We start from the raw sequence: 14,474 nt of genomic DNA on the forward strand, positions 1-14,474 counted from the left end.
CCATATACAACCATTCTCCATTCACCCCTGTCTTCTGTCCTCTCCCGTCCTTCCTCAACAGACATTCCCCTCTTCCCCAAAGCCCCCTTCACCCCATCCATCCATCTCATCCTAGGATGTCCTATTTTGTAACCGCACAAAAAAATTGCATATTACGTTGATACATTTTGATTTACAAAATTAATATTTAATTTTCCATTGCTACATTTCTCCCATGGTCGAAACTTAAGATTTACCGATTCCGTAGGCGTTTTTCAGCTTTTCCACACTGTCTAAAGTTCTTTTCTGGTCAGGATGTCCAGAAAGGTGATTCTGTACACAATAATGGCGATTCTGCACACACTAAGCGTGGCGTGTTCACTGGAGGCTGACCTCGTCGCGACACCGTGCAGACCTGTTCCCACGAGGCTCGGGGCGTCACTCGCATCACTGTCCTCAATTCGATAGGTCTCCGGGGGATTTTGCACATGAATCATCCGTGTAGTGCCTGACGGAACGTAAACGGGTCGCATGGGGGTGTAAAATCCTCGATAGCCACCCTATGGGAGGGTGTGGCGCGTCTGATCTTCCGAGAGCACGTGAGGCCCACCTCTCCTTGTGGGGACCCAGGGGTTAACTGCCGGTGCCCGGCATTGTCGGGTCAACTGCCTATGCCTATGGCATACACTGCTGCCAGTACTCCTAATTTCAAATCACTAGTCCTGAAGGGACTGCAGTGCAACGTTTACGTGGGAGTTGAATAATTTCTAGTAGTCCTTTGAGGTAGTCACTAGTTACGAGAGAGGACGATATGATCCTAACTAGCCTAATTATAACTAGCCTAAGCAATAAATGGCAAGCGCGCAGGGGGGGCGGGGGTGAAACCATTATGGGACCCATTCAAACGGTAACTCTTGGATGAAATACACCAATTCTATTCACAAGGTACCAAATTACAACTGTAACATGGACAAACAGTAAAACTGAGAGGTTTTGGTATTCCACTCTTAATATCAAACATTCGTGTCTTTGCTCGCAGGCATATGTAGACACCTAGAAAGAAGAGGAGGGGGGAGGGTTTTCCTGAGCAATTAGAAGTCTCTCTCAAACTCGTTAAGGCACTACGATTAACTGCCAAATCGGCACAACAGTTAAGGGGGACAAGGAGAAGGAAAAATATCAAGAAGTATTTGCTAGAGGCCTTAAGAGTTCCGGCAATTCCAAAGAGTAGAGGGAATTGATAGCCGAGAAGGGCTGAAAGGAGACGAAAAAAATGTGAAGCCTATGGTGTTGGCGAGTCCCTTGAGCGAAAGTATTTGGTAACTGTGGTTTGAAAGCAGTCGCAAGAAAACGAGAAGAAATAGTAGACCGTGTGTTGCCGTTTTGTAGAATTTGGTACTAAAACATAGAAAAATAGCGGCATGCAGCTACTGCACGAGGACATGAGGAATTTTTTTCTACATATCAGTGGACTGTTTTAAAACATTTAAAACTCAAGCTGCTGTTAAAAAAAACACTTAACTAGTTATCAAATGATAAATGGTACATCAAGATATGACTTTTATTGGTAATTATATTAATAATAATATATTGTACCCCAAAAGATACGTTTTTACGGTGTAGAAAAAATTCTACGCTCAAGTTTCAGCTTTTTGCGATGATAATATAATTTTTTTCTTTCTTTTTACTGAATATCTTGCTATGAAAGTCTGCACACGCCCGAGAAAAATGTATGCCCCGGTATGGCAACACTCCCATTCTACACGGCAGTGTAGAAAACGCGGCATCCCTTGTGTCACTACCCAAGGTTGTGACAGCATCTGTCACAATTTTTTAAATTGTGACACCCAGCTCGTTGTCTCCCTTCCCATTTTCTCACGTCCGATTTCTCACCACTACGGCCCTTTATTCCCTATACTCGGGGGAATTTCCAGAGTCCTTAGTAGCAACATCCTGTCTTTTCTCCACCTCGTTATCCTCTTTATCTGTCATGTCATTTTTGACAATCAATTTCAGTGCCTTAACGAAGGGAGAGACTTCTAATTATCTAGAAACACCCCCCCCCTCTTTTGATTTGTGTTCTCAGAGCCAGGTTCAACGGTTTTCGCGCCCACACAAAGCACTCAAACACACCCCTCCCCCCCCCCTGCGCGCTGCCACATATTTGATTAAGCTAGGCAATTAGAATTATTAGGATTGTGTCTATCCCGCTCGTGAACAGTGTCTACCTCAAAGAACAATTGCAACTGTGTCACCCTCCCGCATGAACATTATTCGTAGTACCCTTCGCAACTAGGGACGGAGACACAGTACTATTGGCAACGTCGGAAGCCGGCTAGCGGACATCGTGACCTGACCTACCGCAGGACACAAGCAGTCTACCCATTAAAGTCGATCAGGGAGGTTCGGGCCGCTCACGTCCTGGAGAGTCAAATCGCGCCCTATCCTCCCTCATGTGGTTATTAAGGATTTGCATCCTTAAGTGAGTGCGTGAACGTTAAAGGAGTATTAGCGGGTCAAATCCCCCTCCGAACTTATCAGGTGGAGTGCTGTGTGTATCATCCCGACTATCATAGTGACTAGAGGCCTCCAGCCTCCAGTGAACCAAACATTTGTGTATCAAGGGGTCACGTACGTATCTGTACCCCCTTTCCTCGGGACGCTGACCTGAAAGGAACTGGATAGCGTACACGAGAAGCCTCCTACGTGTTCAATCCTGCTCCCCCTCCACGAGGCTAATCACAAAGGATGACCTGGGTTCCCGCCGTGATCGACAACAATGATATACTTCAAAAGCATCCTGCCAGAACGAGGAACAGTACCCCATGGAAGTCATCCCCTCAACCAGCAGAGACCCTCTAAGGATAATAGCAAGTAACAAGGAGTATTTAATAGATAGGACCCCTAGATAGGCGCGCAGGGAGATAGGATAGATAGGATGTATGTGTGAATCCAACTGTTAAAACCCTTATTTAATGTCAAGTAGCTTAATTTTAGTGTTTAATTATTCAATTCATTAAAACTCACAATAGGAATTCTGGGTTTCATTACCCAAAGACGGTTATCTTTATGAGTTGTCCCCACACCCCTCTTTGATTTACGTACATACACGCTTGCTGTGAGGAAGCACGCGTGGTCCCGTGTGGTAATGCGAATCTACTGGACTTCGGCTTCCCCACTGAGATTATCCTCCTCCTCCATTCTTCACTCCCTTGAGGTACGTATTTCCCCACGCCCCTGAACCACCTCCTCCTCCTTCCACTGTCCAGGAAATTTGTAATATCATCTACCAAAGCAAAGATGGCGTCTCAAGTAGTCGTAGTGCCTACGTTCGTTTGTGTATAGCTCCCAGCAAAAAATTCCTGTTATTGATTTCCGCAAAACACACACAAAAAAGTATACTACGTTTATTATAATCTACAATATTGATAGTGAAATATCTATTGCTATACGGCGAAGGTGTGCATTTCTGAAAAAGTACCCTATGGATTATGAATATAAAGACAAAATAGATATAGAACCAAAATAAATAATAATACATACCTTACATTACCTTAGACCTTAAAATAATAAGGTTAGTAAGGTAAGGTATACTGTATATATCTTTATGAATAGAAAATAGTAAATATATGATACAAAATATAATATGTATAAAATGAAATATAAAATATGAAATATAAGAACATTAAATGTAAAACAAAATAAAAAGTGGAAATCGGAAAATAGAGGAAAATATAGAAAAATGACCGCCCTTGTATCATGTTTGTTTACATATGACGCCATAGCCCGTCAAGCCTGGAGTTTCATTCTTCCTCTCGAAAATAGTTGTAGTAGCTGTGTTTTGTGCAGATCAAACAAGTGTGACTTCTTCTTGAATTCGTAAGTCAATGATGTAGTGATAAGGAAGCTCAGTGCATGCGTAGTGTGTTCATATTTGGCATTACACTCCAATTCCCGCTTGGTAGTGAATTTGGCATTCTGTAGGTACGGGCACAATAATAATATTAATAACAATAATAATAATAACTAACCCATAAGCTCTTATTGCATATGAAAGACCATTTCAATAGAAACAAAACAATTTTTACATTTTTTAAATAGCTTAAATGATAAGGGAGATACGATTTTTTGAATTATTTTTTATCCCGAATTTTTGGCTAGACTTACCATCACAAAAGGTTAGAATTAAAGGTGGTGATTTGTAAAGATTTTGGTAAAGAAATGCACATAAACTCTAAACCACTTGTCCAATTTTATTAAAATTTGGAATACTTGGGCTTTGTGGGTCAACAAATTACCTGAGCAAGTCAAAAACAATGTGGAACATCTCCATCATACCAAATTTGCCTTTTCATTGCAACTATTTAGATATGGGCGCATCCGCTCGTGGTGCCATGATCGCACGTGTCCTGTTTACAATGCAATCTTTTGTGGCCCCCTTAAATAAGTATATCTCAGTTTGAATGCTTGCATCGTTCAGCGCATGCACAGAGTATTCAAATTATCTTGTTGTGCAAGTGTATGCCCAATTCTTGAAATACATACAAATTTTCACCGATTTAAACAGAAGTTTGGTTATCAGCCTTGGCAAAATAGTTTTCTGAGTAAAAATATTTAGGTAAGGCATCAATAACCAATATTATAAATTAAAGAACCATGTTTTTTAACCTATTTTCTCCCGGAAATGAGAAGCTTAAGATTGTTGGTTAATAGACATTTGAGCTTCATGGCAATACTCGTAGGCATATAGTCACGTGTGAAACCATGCGCAGCTCCGCTATCGCCATCTTTTGCGCCCCGTTGGATTTTGATTTTTGTTTGGCTTAGTTTGAATGCTTGGAGCATTGAGCACATTCACAGGGTATTAGAATTATCTTGTTGTTAAACAAGTGTATGCCCAGTTCTTCAAAACTTTACTAATTCGTACCGATTTCAACGCAATTTTTTATATTAGCCTTGGCAAATTACTGTAGTTTTCCGAGTAAAAATATAAAGGTAAGAAACTAAATCATATAATATTTAATGTAATAATGTTGTTTATTAGTCTCTATTCTACCGGATATGAGCAACTTTGAAATCATTGGTAGCCCAGCTGTGCAATCTAAGAATCTTGAAGCTTAGATGCCTATTCGACTTATCGTTGCCATGGCAACGTGATAGGTGTTGGTAAGAACGGTGTAAGAGGAGAATCCTGCATTGTTTTTGACATGCTCAGGAGATTTGTTGACCCATAAAACCTTCACATGTCAAGTTGCATGTCAGTTGGGACAGCGGTTTGGATTTTATTGATTATTTTATAAATTGACAACAGTTGCCATGGCAACCTGATAGGTGTTAGTTCGAACATTATAAAAGGAAGGTCCTGCATTGTTTTTGATATGCTCAGGTGATTTGTTGAACCATAAAATGTTCACATGCCAAGTTGCATGTCAGTTGGGCCAGTGGTTTGGATTTTATTGATTATTTCTAAATTGACAACAGTTCCCATGGCAACATGATAGATGTTAGTTAGCACATTATGAAAGGAAGGTTCTGCATTGTTTTTGACATGCTCAGGAGATTTGTTGACCCATAAAGCCTTCACATGTCAAGTTGCATGTCATTTGTGCCAGTGATTTAGATTTTATTGATTTTTTTCTAAATTGACAACAGTTGCCATGGCAACATGATAGGTGTTAGTAAGAATGGTATAAGAAGAAGATCCTGCAATGTTAATGACATGCTCAGGTAATTTGTTGACCCATAAAACCTTCACAATGCCAAGTTGCATGCCAATCACCTGAGCATGTTAAAAACAATGTAGGACCTTCCTTTTATACTATTCATACTAACACCTATCATGTAACATGTTCCATCAATGTAATGTATGCACAATGTAACATATATGCAGCTAATAGAATTCTACTATCACATTAAAAAGTGCATATATAGATGCCTTAGCCCTTACCCTTAGATTGCCTCTCAGTACACTAACCAGTTAGTACTGCAACTATTCTCAGACCTAACTCAAATTTATGTTGAAATTGGTGAATTATTTTTTCCACCAGTTTACTGAAATAGAAAAATTAATAAAGTCTTTACTTTCAAAGGAGTTATTTCATTTAATCATGTTATCAATAATCATGACAATCTGAATAAATAGCCTTATTTCAACAGCTCATATCTGTTATCATCATGAAACCAAGAGGAAAATTTAAGTCTAGCCTCTAGACCTCTACAAGTCTTGAGACTTCTCATGGTCCATGACATGGAATACTGACCATATTATTAATACTTATTTCATGCACTTGCTATCATAGCCATAGTCAGCTATGTAATAGGTATAGCATAGCCTGTCCAACTTAAAATTCATACCATAACAATGTAAGTATTATTTGCGAACAACACCCTCTACAACTACCATGCATAGTATCCCTGACATGTCATGCATTACCAAACACAACCAGCACCAGAGAAAATGCCTACATGTTAACAATTTAGGAACAGCTGTCTTATTAGCAATGATCTTAAAAATTTTCATTTTAGAGAGAAAATAGGCTAAAAAAAATGCAAATATTACATTTGAAAATTCATATATGAGTGCCTTGTATTTGATTTTCTACTTTGAAAACTAATCTGCAACAGCAAATAGCCATATTTGCAATTTTTTTTTAAAGAAATGGGTATACACTTGCAGAACAGCAAGATAATTTGATCATTCTACACATGCGCTGAATGCTACAAGCATTTTAATTGACACCTCATTGAACAGGTCGCAAAAAGATGGCAGCATAAACATTACATCCGCGATGGTGGCGACGATCATGGATTCGCGCATAACTACCTACATGTAACATGTTCAGGCTCAGTTGCACAAAGTTCCAACGATCTTAAATTGCTCATTTCTAAGATAAAAAAGAATAAAAAACATGAATATAACATTGAAATATTTAAATATAGATGCCTTACCTTTGGAGTTTTACTCGGAAAACTAATTTGCCAAGGATGATAACCAAATTTGCATTTAGATTGGTGAAAATTTGTTTGCTTTTGAAGAATTGGGCATACACTTGCAGAACAACAAAACAATTTGAATATCATACGCATGCACTGAATGCTCCGAATATTCAAACTAAGCCAAACAAAATCCAAGTGGCCGCAAAAGATGGTTGTGTAAACGGTACATGCGTGATGGTGGCGCCGTGCATGGATTTGCATACCTACATTCTGAGCAGAGGTAAATGTGTGGGCATTTATCAGTATGTTTGTCAGTCTCACAGTTGCAATTGCCCATATTATTGGCTAGCTTTTATAATTCTGAGTATTTGGAGCCCCACATACAAGTACTGAAAATTAATGTTAATGTCAGCAGCAATTTAAAAAATAATAGGTAACTAGACTGAGAAGCATCTTTATAATTATAGTGTATCCTATTTATATTGTTCTTACACACAGTAAATCTAAAGATGAGGATATCTAAATGATATAGCAATAGAAAATTAAATGTTGATTTTGTGAATACCATGTTTTTATACCATAAAAAAACATGCTGATTAAAATTTCACCTAATGAAAATGAGGGTTGTGTCTACTCAGTCCCTTGGGATGATTACAGCAACACTCCAAGAATAAGGAAAGACAGTATTCCAAAAAGTATTGAAGAGGTCTAAATGGAATAAGCCCTATTAGACATGTCATGTAGGAAGGCATATGGGATGTCATCAAACCTGGTGACAAATCACTGCACTGTAATAGTTGTATTTAGTTCTGAGATAGAAAAAGGAACGTTATAAGCTTCACATTTGGTGGAGGCAAAGTTAATTCAGCAAGATTCTAAATGGCTTTGATGATGTGCCATAGGTGAGTTAGAACCTTTCTTGGTAACACTAACCAAGATCTACAGATATGCCAGTAACCACTTTGGGGTCAGCCATCATCTAACATCAGATAATACAGTAGGGATACGCACATATACCAAAGGCTTTTTTCCCCCTTACAAGTGAGGTAGCCAAAATACAAGGGCATGAAATCCACTCCCACCCATTCCATCCCCACACACTCCACTCCCATCAACCCCTCTCCCTCCTTATCTTGGCTCCTCCTAGATGACGGGTTGTCCCTGCATCTCGCCCACTGCCCTGGGTCAGAAGTAGTGTCACAAGATACAGCCTCATTAAATTGGCAACCCCCCACTCTGTTCCCTCATGCAGAAAAAGAGCAGATGGGGAGAATTCCCTTCAGGTTTTGTTAAATTATTTTTTCAAATAATTTTTTCACACACCCTCACCTCCCATCCCCCATCCACTCCCCCTCATGCATCACAGCATCATCCATACACAACCATTCTCCATTCACCCCTACTTTCTGTCCTCTTCTGTCCTTCCTCAACTGATATTCCTCTCTTTCCTAATGCCCCTTTTACCTCATCAAACCATCTCATCCCTGGTTGCCCCCTCAAGTTTACTCTTACCTCTGCCTTCCACACCTCTTTTACTAATCTAATACTGCCAATAGTACCTTTGTCTGTACTATTATTATATTCTTGTATATTGTGTTCATACGGGAAGCGTCCATTTGAGAAACGTTGATGTGGGAAATGCTCAAATGAGACCAAAGCTCACAGGTTATCCAACTTTACATTGTTCAATGTTAATAGGCAGGGATATCTAAACCTTTACAATTTCTAAGATCAATTGTATTTATTATGATTTGCCAAGATGATAACATAGGTACACCTCTTTCCAATGAGTCTGAAATGATGTAACATGCATAAATTATTCAAGTCAGATGAGTGAAATTAAAAGAATAGACCTTCCTAGAGAAGATCATGTTTAGATTCAAGTCTTGTGAGCCCAAACGTGGAATGTTATGGAGTTTTAATAAAATATAACTGCTGTGGTCAGCAGGGCCATGACCCACTTCCAAATCATGTGACATGATGAAAAAGCTAGAGCAAAATTTGAATCATTCTGGTCGTGGGGTGTGTATGCACAGTATTGGATGGTTTCCAGCACATTTCTAATAAAAAAAAAAAGCAGGATGCAATATATCGTAGCACCATATCTGTTGGTGTTTGTCCCTATTTTATGTTAGCAGATGACATATACAAAGCATCTGAGTATGAAATGCTTTGTGTAGGAGACATCCATAATCCTATTACATTGTATTACACAATTTTAAAGAGATGTCAGTCTTAAAATTAATTTTTTTCTAGGATGAGAGTAATTGTCACCATCTTTGGAAGAGATATCCGTGGAGCCCACATGTGTCATCTGATGATGAGGATCTGGTGTGACACCTATGGCACAGTTATATCACAAGACATTGTCGTGCAATGACCCACACAGGAGAGAAGCTGTTCCAGTGTGACCTGTGCCATTTTGCTTTCTCAAAGAAGAGTTCTCTCACACAGCATATGAGGACCCACACAGGAGAGAAGCCGTTCCAGTGTGACCTGTGCAATTCTGCTTTCTCACAGAAGGGTTCTCTCACACAGCATATGAGGACCCACACAGGAGAGAAGCCTTTCCAATGTGACCTGTGCGACTCTGCTTTCTCACTTAAAGGTTATCTCACACAGCATATGAGGACCCACACAGGAGAGAAGCCGTTCCAGTGTGACCTGTGCCATTTTGCTTTCTCAAAGAAGAGTTCTCTCACACTGCATATGAGGACCCACACAGGAGAGAAGCCGTTCCAGTGTGACCTGTGCAATTCTGCTTTCTCACAAAAGGGTTCTCTCACACAGCATATGAGGACCCACACAGGAGAGAAGCCTTTCCAATGTGACCTGTGTGACTCTGCTTTCTCACTTAAAGGTTCTCTCACACAGCATATGAGGACCCACACAGGAGAGAAGCCTTTCCAATGTGACCTGTGTGGCTCTGCTTTCTCACAAAAGACTTCTCTCACACATCATATGAGTGCCCACACAGGAAAGAAGCCTTTCCAATGTGACCTGTGTGGCTCTGCTTTCCCACTAAAGGGTTCTCTCACATTGCATGTGAAGACCCACACAAGATTGAAAGCTTTCCAATGTGACCTGTGCAATAAAGCCTTCAAAGAAAAGTGTCACCTCATAAATCATATGATGACCCACACAGGAGAGAAGCCATTCCAGTGTGACCTGTGTGACTCTGCTTTCTCACAAAAGGGTCATCTCACACTGCATATGAGGACCCACACAAGAGAGAAGCCTTTCCAGTGTGACCTGTGTGAATCTGCTTTCTCACATAAGAGTTCTCTCACACAGCATATGAGGACCCACACAGGTGAAAAGCCTTTCCAGTGTGACCTGTGCAAATCTGCTTTCTCACAAAAGAGTTCTCTCACACATCATATGAGTGCACACACAGGAAAGAAGCCTTTCCAATGTGACCTGTGCGGCTTTGCTTTCCCACAAAAGGGTTCTCTCACACGGCATATGAGGACCCATGCAGGAGAGAAGCCTTTTCAATGTGACCTGTGTGGCTCTGCTTTCTCACAAAAGGGTTCTCTCACACGGCATATGAGGACCCACACAGGAGAGAAGCCTTTCCAATGTGACCTGTGCAACTCTGCTTTCTCAGATAAGGGTTCTCTCACAAGGCATATGAGAACCCACACAGGAGAGAAGCCTTTCCAATGTGACCTGTGTGACTCAGTTTTCACACAAAAGGGTCATGTCACACAGCATATGAGAACCCACATAGGGTCTGTCGGTTGTGACTCTCACAAGAGAGAAGCTATTCCAGTGTGACGTGTGCAGCTTTGCTTTCTCACTAAAGTGTAATCTTGCACATCATACAAGGATGTACACAGGAGGGAAGCCATTCCAGTGTGACTTAATGTAATGAAAAATGGTCCCTCTAACTTTGGCTTGATTGCTAGATACTTGATGCTTTTTTTCTTTTTTTTAATTCAGTGAAGTTTCCTACAAAGACCTACTGTTCAAGAATAACATAAGCTAAGAAGGTAATGATGAAATAAGGGTACTAAAAGGGCCTGTAGAAATATTGAAATAAAAGTGCAAAGCAAAAATCAAAATTAGAAAAATATGACAAAGGAAAAGTGAGACATTGAAAAGGCCTATCCTAAATTTCTACATGATTTTAGAGGTAATCAAAGGAAAACCGTGTTTGGTAAACATTGGACACAGGCTTGGTCAGTAGTGTTTAATCTGTAGTCATTTGTAAGTCTACAAAAGTGTAATAAAATGTTCTTCAAATAACATGATTGCAAAAAACTGATGCACCATGTCAAATTCAAAAGAAGCAAAGGTTATGGGGTGAAAACGAACTGCTGGCTCCTAGTGAATGGCAGGATGAAATAATGAAAAGTGCCATACTCATTACATGACAGATTCCCAGAGGATGAAATGCAAGACTGGTCAGAGTTTGATACCTCTGTTTCACATTGTGATTTCTCATTTGGTAGTGAACATGCTCATATCATGATTTTTGTGGCTGAAGCTACAGAGGTAAATATTTTAATGAATTTGTATTTTCTGTGCAGGAAAAAATGAAATCCAAAATTATATTAGATTTTATACAAATGGTGGTGTTTGCTTTACAGAGTGAAGAGTTCTCTGACAAAGTTTATGGATATTAGAGGATCCTTTCTTGCACCCAGTGTGGACTATAAGCAAGGATTTAGTCCAGTGAATAAAATACAATGAAATTAACATAGAACCATTGAGGAGAATGTCATTTAGATGTACTTATGAGAGTGAAAAGCTACAAATTGTATGGAAATTCAGTCAGTTTAGTGGGTGAACACCAAAGAGAGAAGACACAAGGAGTTAAAAGCTAGAACTAAAGTTGAGAATTGATAATGGTACAGTGGTACTTCTATTTATGGGATTAATCCGTTCTGTATGTCTCCATGTACAGTGAGACCTCTCATTAACGGACTAAAAGGGGGGGTAACGGTGTCCGTTGATGTGAATAATCTGTTGATTTGGAGTGTTTTTGTGTGTGTGTGTGTGTGTGTATTGGGGGGAGATCACCTCTTAAGTTCTATAAAATCATAGTATACATACATACGTATTAATGCCAAAATACCTGTAATAATGTAATTAGTATGCACTAATACTAATAATATTGTACTATTGTAATTTTTATTTACCTTATGCGGGGAAATATGAGATTTTTTTGCCGTGATCGTATAGTGGGACTCAAAGTAGCAACTACTCCGAGTCAGTTGAGTTGCTATACTCCACTACAGGTCTAGCATTGCCAGGATGTGTTGGTAGTGAGCGCGAGGTGCCTGGCTGTGGTGACAGAGAGCGCAAGGTGCCTGGCTGTGGTGACTGATTCAAAACCTTGAAAGTCTAGTTCAGGAGTAGTTATCTGCTTGAAAAAGGAGTCCAATTTTCACTGTTTCCCTTTCTCTTAAAGTGCGCAAATGTTCATAATAAGCCTGAACGTCACCGTTAGCAGAGAGATCAACACAAGTTATGAGCATGTCAATTGCCTGGCTCACCTCCGACATCTTGGGTTTAACCGCCACTACCTCCTCTTCCTCCTCGCTGCCACTCGCTCCATCCAGCTCGTTGCCAGCGAGAACAGCTTCAGCGACCTCCTCCATAGACAACACTTGATACCCTGGGTCTGCATCACTTTCTTCCAGCCAGTCTTTGACATCTTCAAGTGTTACATTAGTCTCTCTAGCATGCAGGAAAGTCTCAGGGTAATCTTCTGGTTCAAACCCATGGAAGTCTGGCTCTGGATCTTTGTCAATCATGAATTTGTTCCAGGAGTTTGCAAGTGTGGTCATCTTTACAGCTTTCCATGATGATGCAAGGTTATATATGGCAGACTTTAGGTTGTAGCTTTTAATGTTGTTTAGGGTACGCAGGCCTCTAGTGTCGTGAACCAAATTTTCTTCCTCCTCTAAAACCACCAAGACTTCATCCAAATATTTCCGCTAGTAGTACCTCTTACAGGATACGATGATGCTTTGGTCCATGGGCTGGATCAGAGATGTGTTTGGTGGGAGAAACATCACACGAATCTTTCCGTCTGAGCTAACTAACTTTTGCTCATTCGGATGAGTGGGTTCGTTGTCAAGTTGCAGCAGCGCCTTGCCATCCTCAGGGGCAATGTGGAGAACATTTTCCTGAAAATTACGCAATTCAGGTATAAAGTGCTTGAAGAACTAGTCGCCAAAAATTGCACCGTTGAACCAAGCACTTTTGGTATTGTAATACACAACAGGCAACTCCCGCATACAGTCCTTCATACAGCAAGGCTTGGCAGTCTTCCCTATCAGCACAGGAAGTGCGTACCTGCTGCATTGGCACCCACTAAGGCAGAGAATATATCCTTGCTTATTTTCTTCCCTGACGTAGCATCGTCATGCCATTACATGACAGATTCCCAGAGGATGAAATACAAGACTGGTCAGTGTTTGATGCCTCCTCTGTTTCACATTGTGATTTCTCATTTGGAAGTGAACATGCTCATATCATGATTTTTCTGGCTGAAGCTACAGAGGTAAATATTTGAATGATATGAAATTTTCTGTGCAGGAAAAAATGAAATCCAAACTTATATTAAGTTTGATACAAATGGTGGTGTTTGCTCTTCAGAGTGAACAGTTCCCTGACAAAGTTTATGGATATTAGAGGATTCTTTCTTGCACCCAGTGTGGACTGTAAGCAAGGATTTAGTCCAGTGAATAAAATACAATGAAATTAACATAGAACCATTGAGGAGAATGTCATTTGGATATGCTTATGAGAGTGAAAAGCTACAAATTGTATGGAAATTCAGTCAGTTTAGTGGGTGAATGCCAAACAGAGAAGACACAAGGAGTTAAAAGCTAGAACTAAAGTTGAGAATTGATAATGGTACAGTGATACTTCTATTTATGGGATTAATCCGTTCTGTATGTCTCCATGTACAGTGCTACCTCTCATTAATGGACTAAAAGGGGGGAAACGGTGTCCGTTGATGTGAATAATCCGTTGATTTGAATAATCCGTTGATTTGGAGTGTTTTTGTGTGTTTGTGTATTAGGGGGGGATCACCTCTTAAGCTCTATAAAATCATAGTATACATACATATCTACTAATACCAAAATACCTGTAATAATGTAATTAGTATGTACTAATACCAATAATATTGTACTATTGTAATTTTTTTTTACTTTATGCGGGGAGAGATGAGTTTTTTTTTCCGTGATCGTATAGTGGGATTCAAAGTAGCAACTACTCAGAGTCAGAGGAGCTGCTATACCTACATGTCTAGCACTGCCAGGATGTGTTGGTAGTGAGCTCGAGGTGCCTGGCTGTGGTGACTGATTCAAAACCTTGAAAGTTTGGTTCAGGAGTGGTTATCCGCTTGAAAAAGGAGTCCAATTTTAACTGTTTCCCTTTCTGATACTGTTCACGAATCAATAATTTTCTTTAAGTGCGCAAATGTTCATAATAAGCCTGAACGTCACCGTTAGCAGAGAGATCAACATAAGTTATGAGCATGTCAATAGCCTGGCACACCTCTGACATCTGTCTTATTCCTGTGTATTTGGTGACGA

The 14,474-nt window shown here is 40.0% G+C and overlaps 1 protein-coding gene across 1 annotated transcript; it reads left to right on the forward strand.

Annotated features, from left to right (window-relative positions):
- The first annotated feature begins 3,744 nt into the window (after positions 1-3,744).
- Positions 3,745-12,293, forward strand: LOC143031953 (uncharacterized). The gene is made up of 2 exons (XM_076196343.1): positions 3,745-3,858; positions 9,172-12,293. The coding sequence occupies exon 2, from the start codon at positions 9,292-9,294 to the stop codon at positions 10,693-10,695; it is 1,404 nt and encodes a 467-aa protein (XP_076052458.1). The 5' UTR covers positions 3,745-3,858; positions 9,172-9,291; the 3' UTR covers positions 10,696-12,293.
- The last annotated feature ends 2,181 nt before the right edge of the window (positions 12,294-14,474 follow it).

Source organism: Oratosquilla oratoria, chromosome 12 (genome assembly GCF_046742065.1).
Source record: "Oratosquilla oratoria isolate Oo_2021 chromosome 12, ASM4674206v1, whole genome shotgun sequence".
NCBI lineage: Eukaryota > Metazoa > Arthropoda > Malacostraca > Stomatopoda > Squillidae > Oratosquilla > Oratosquilla oratoria.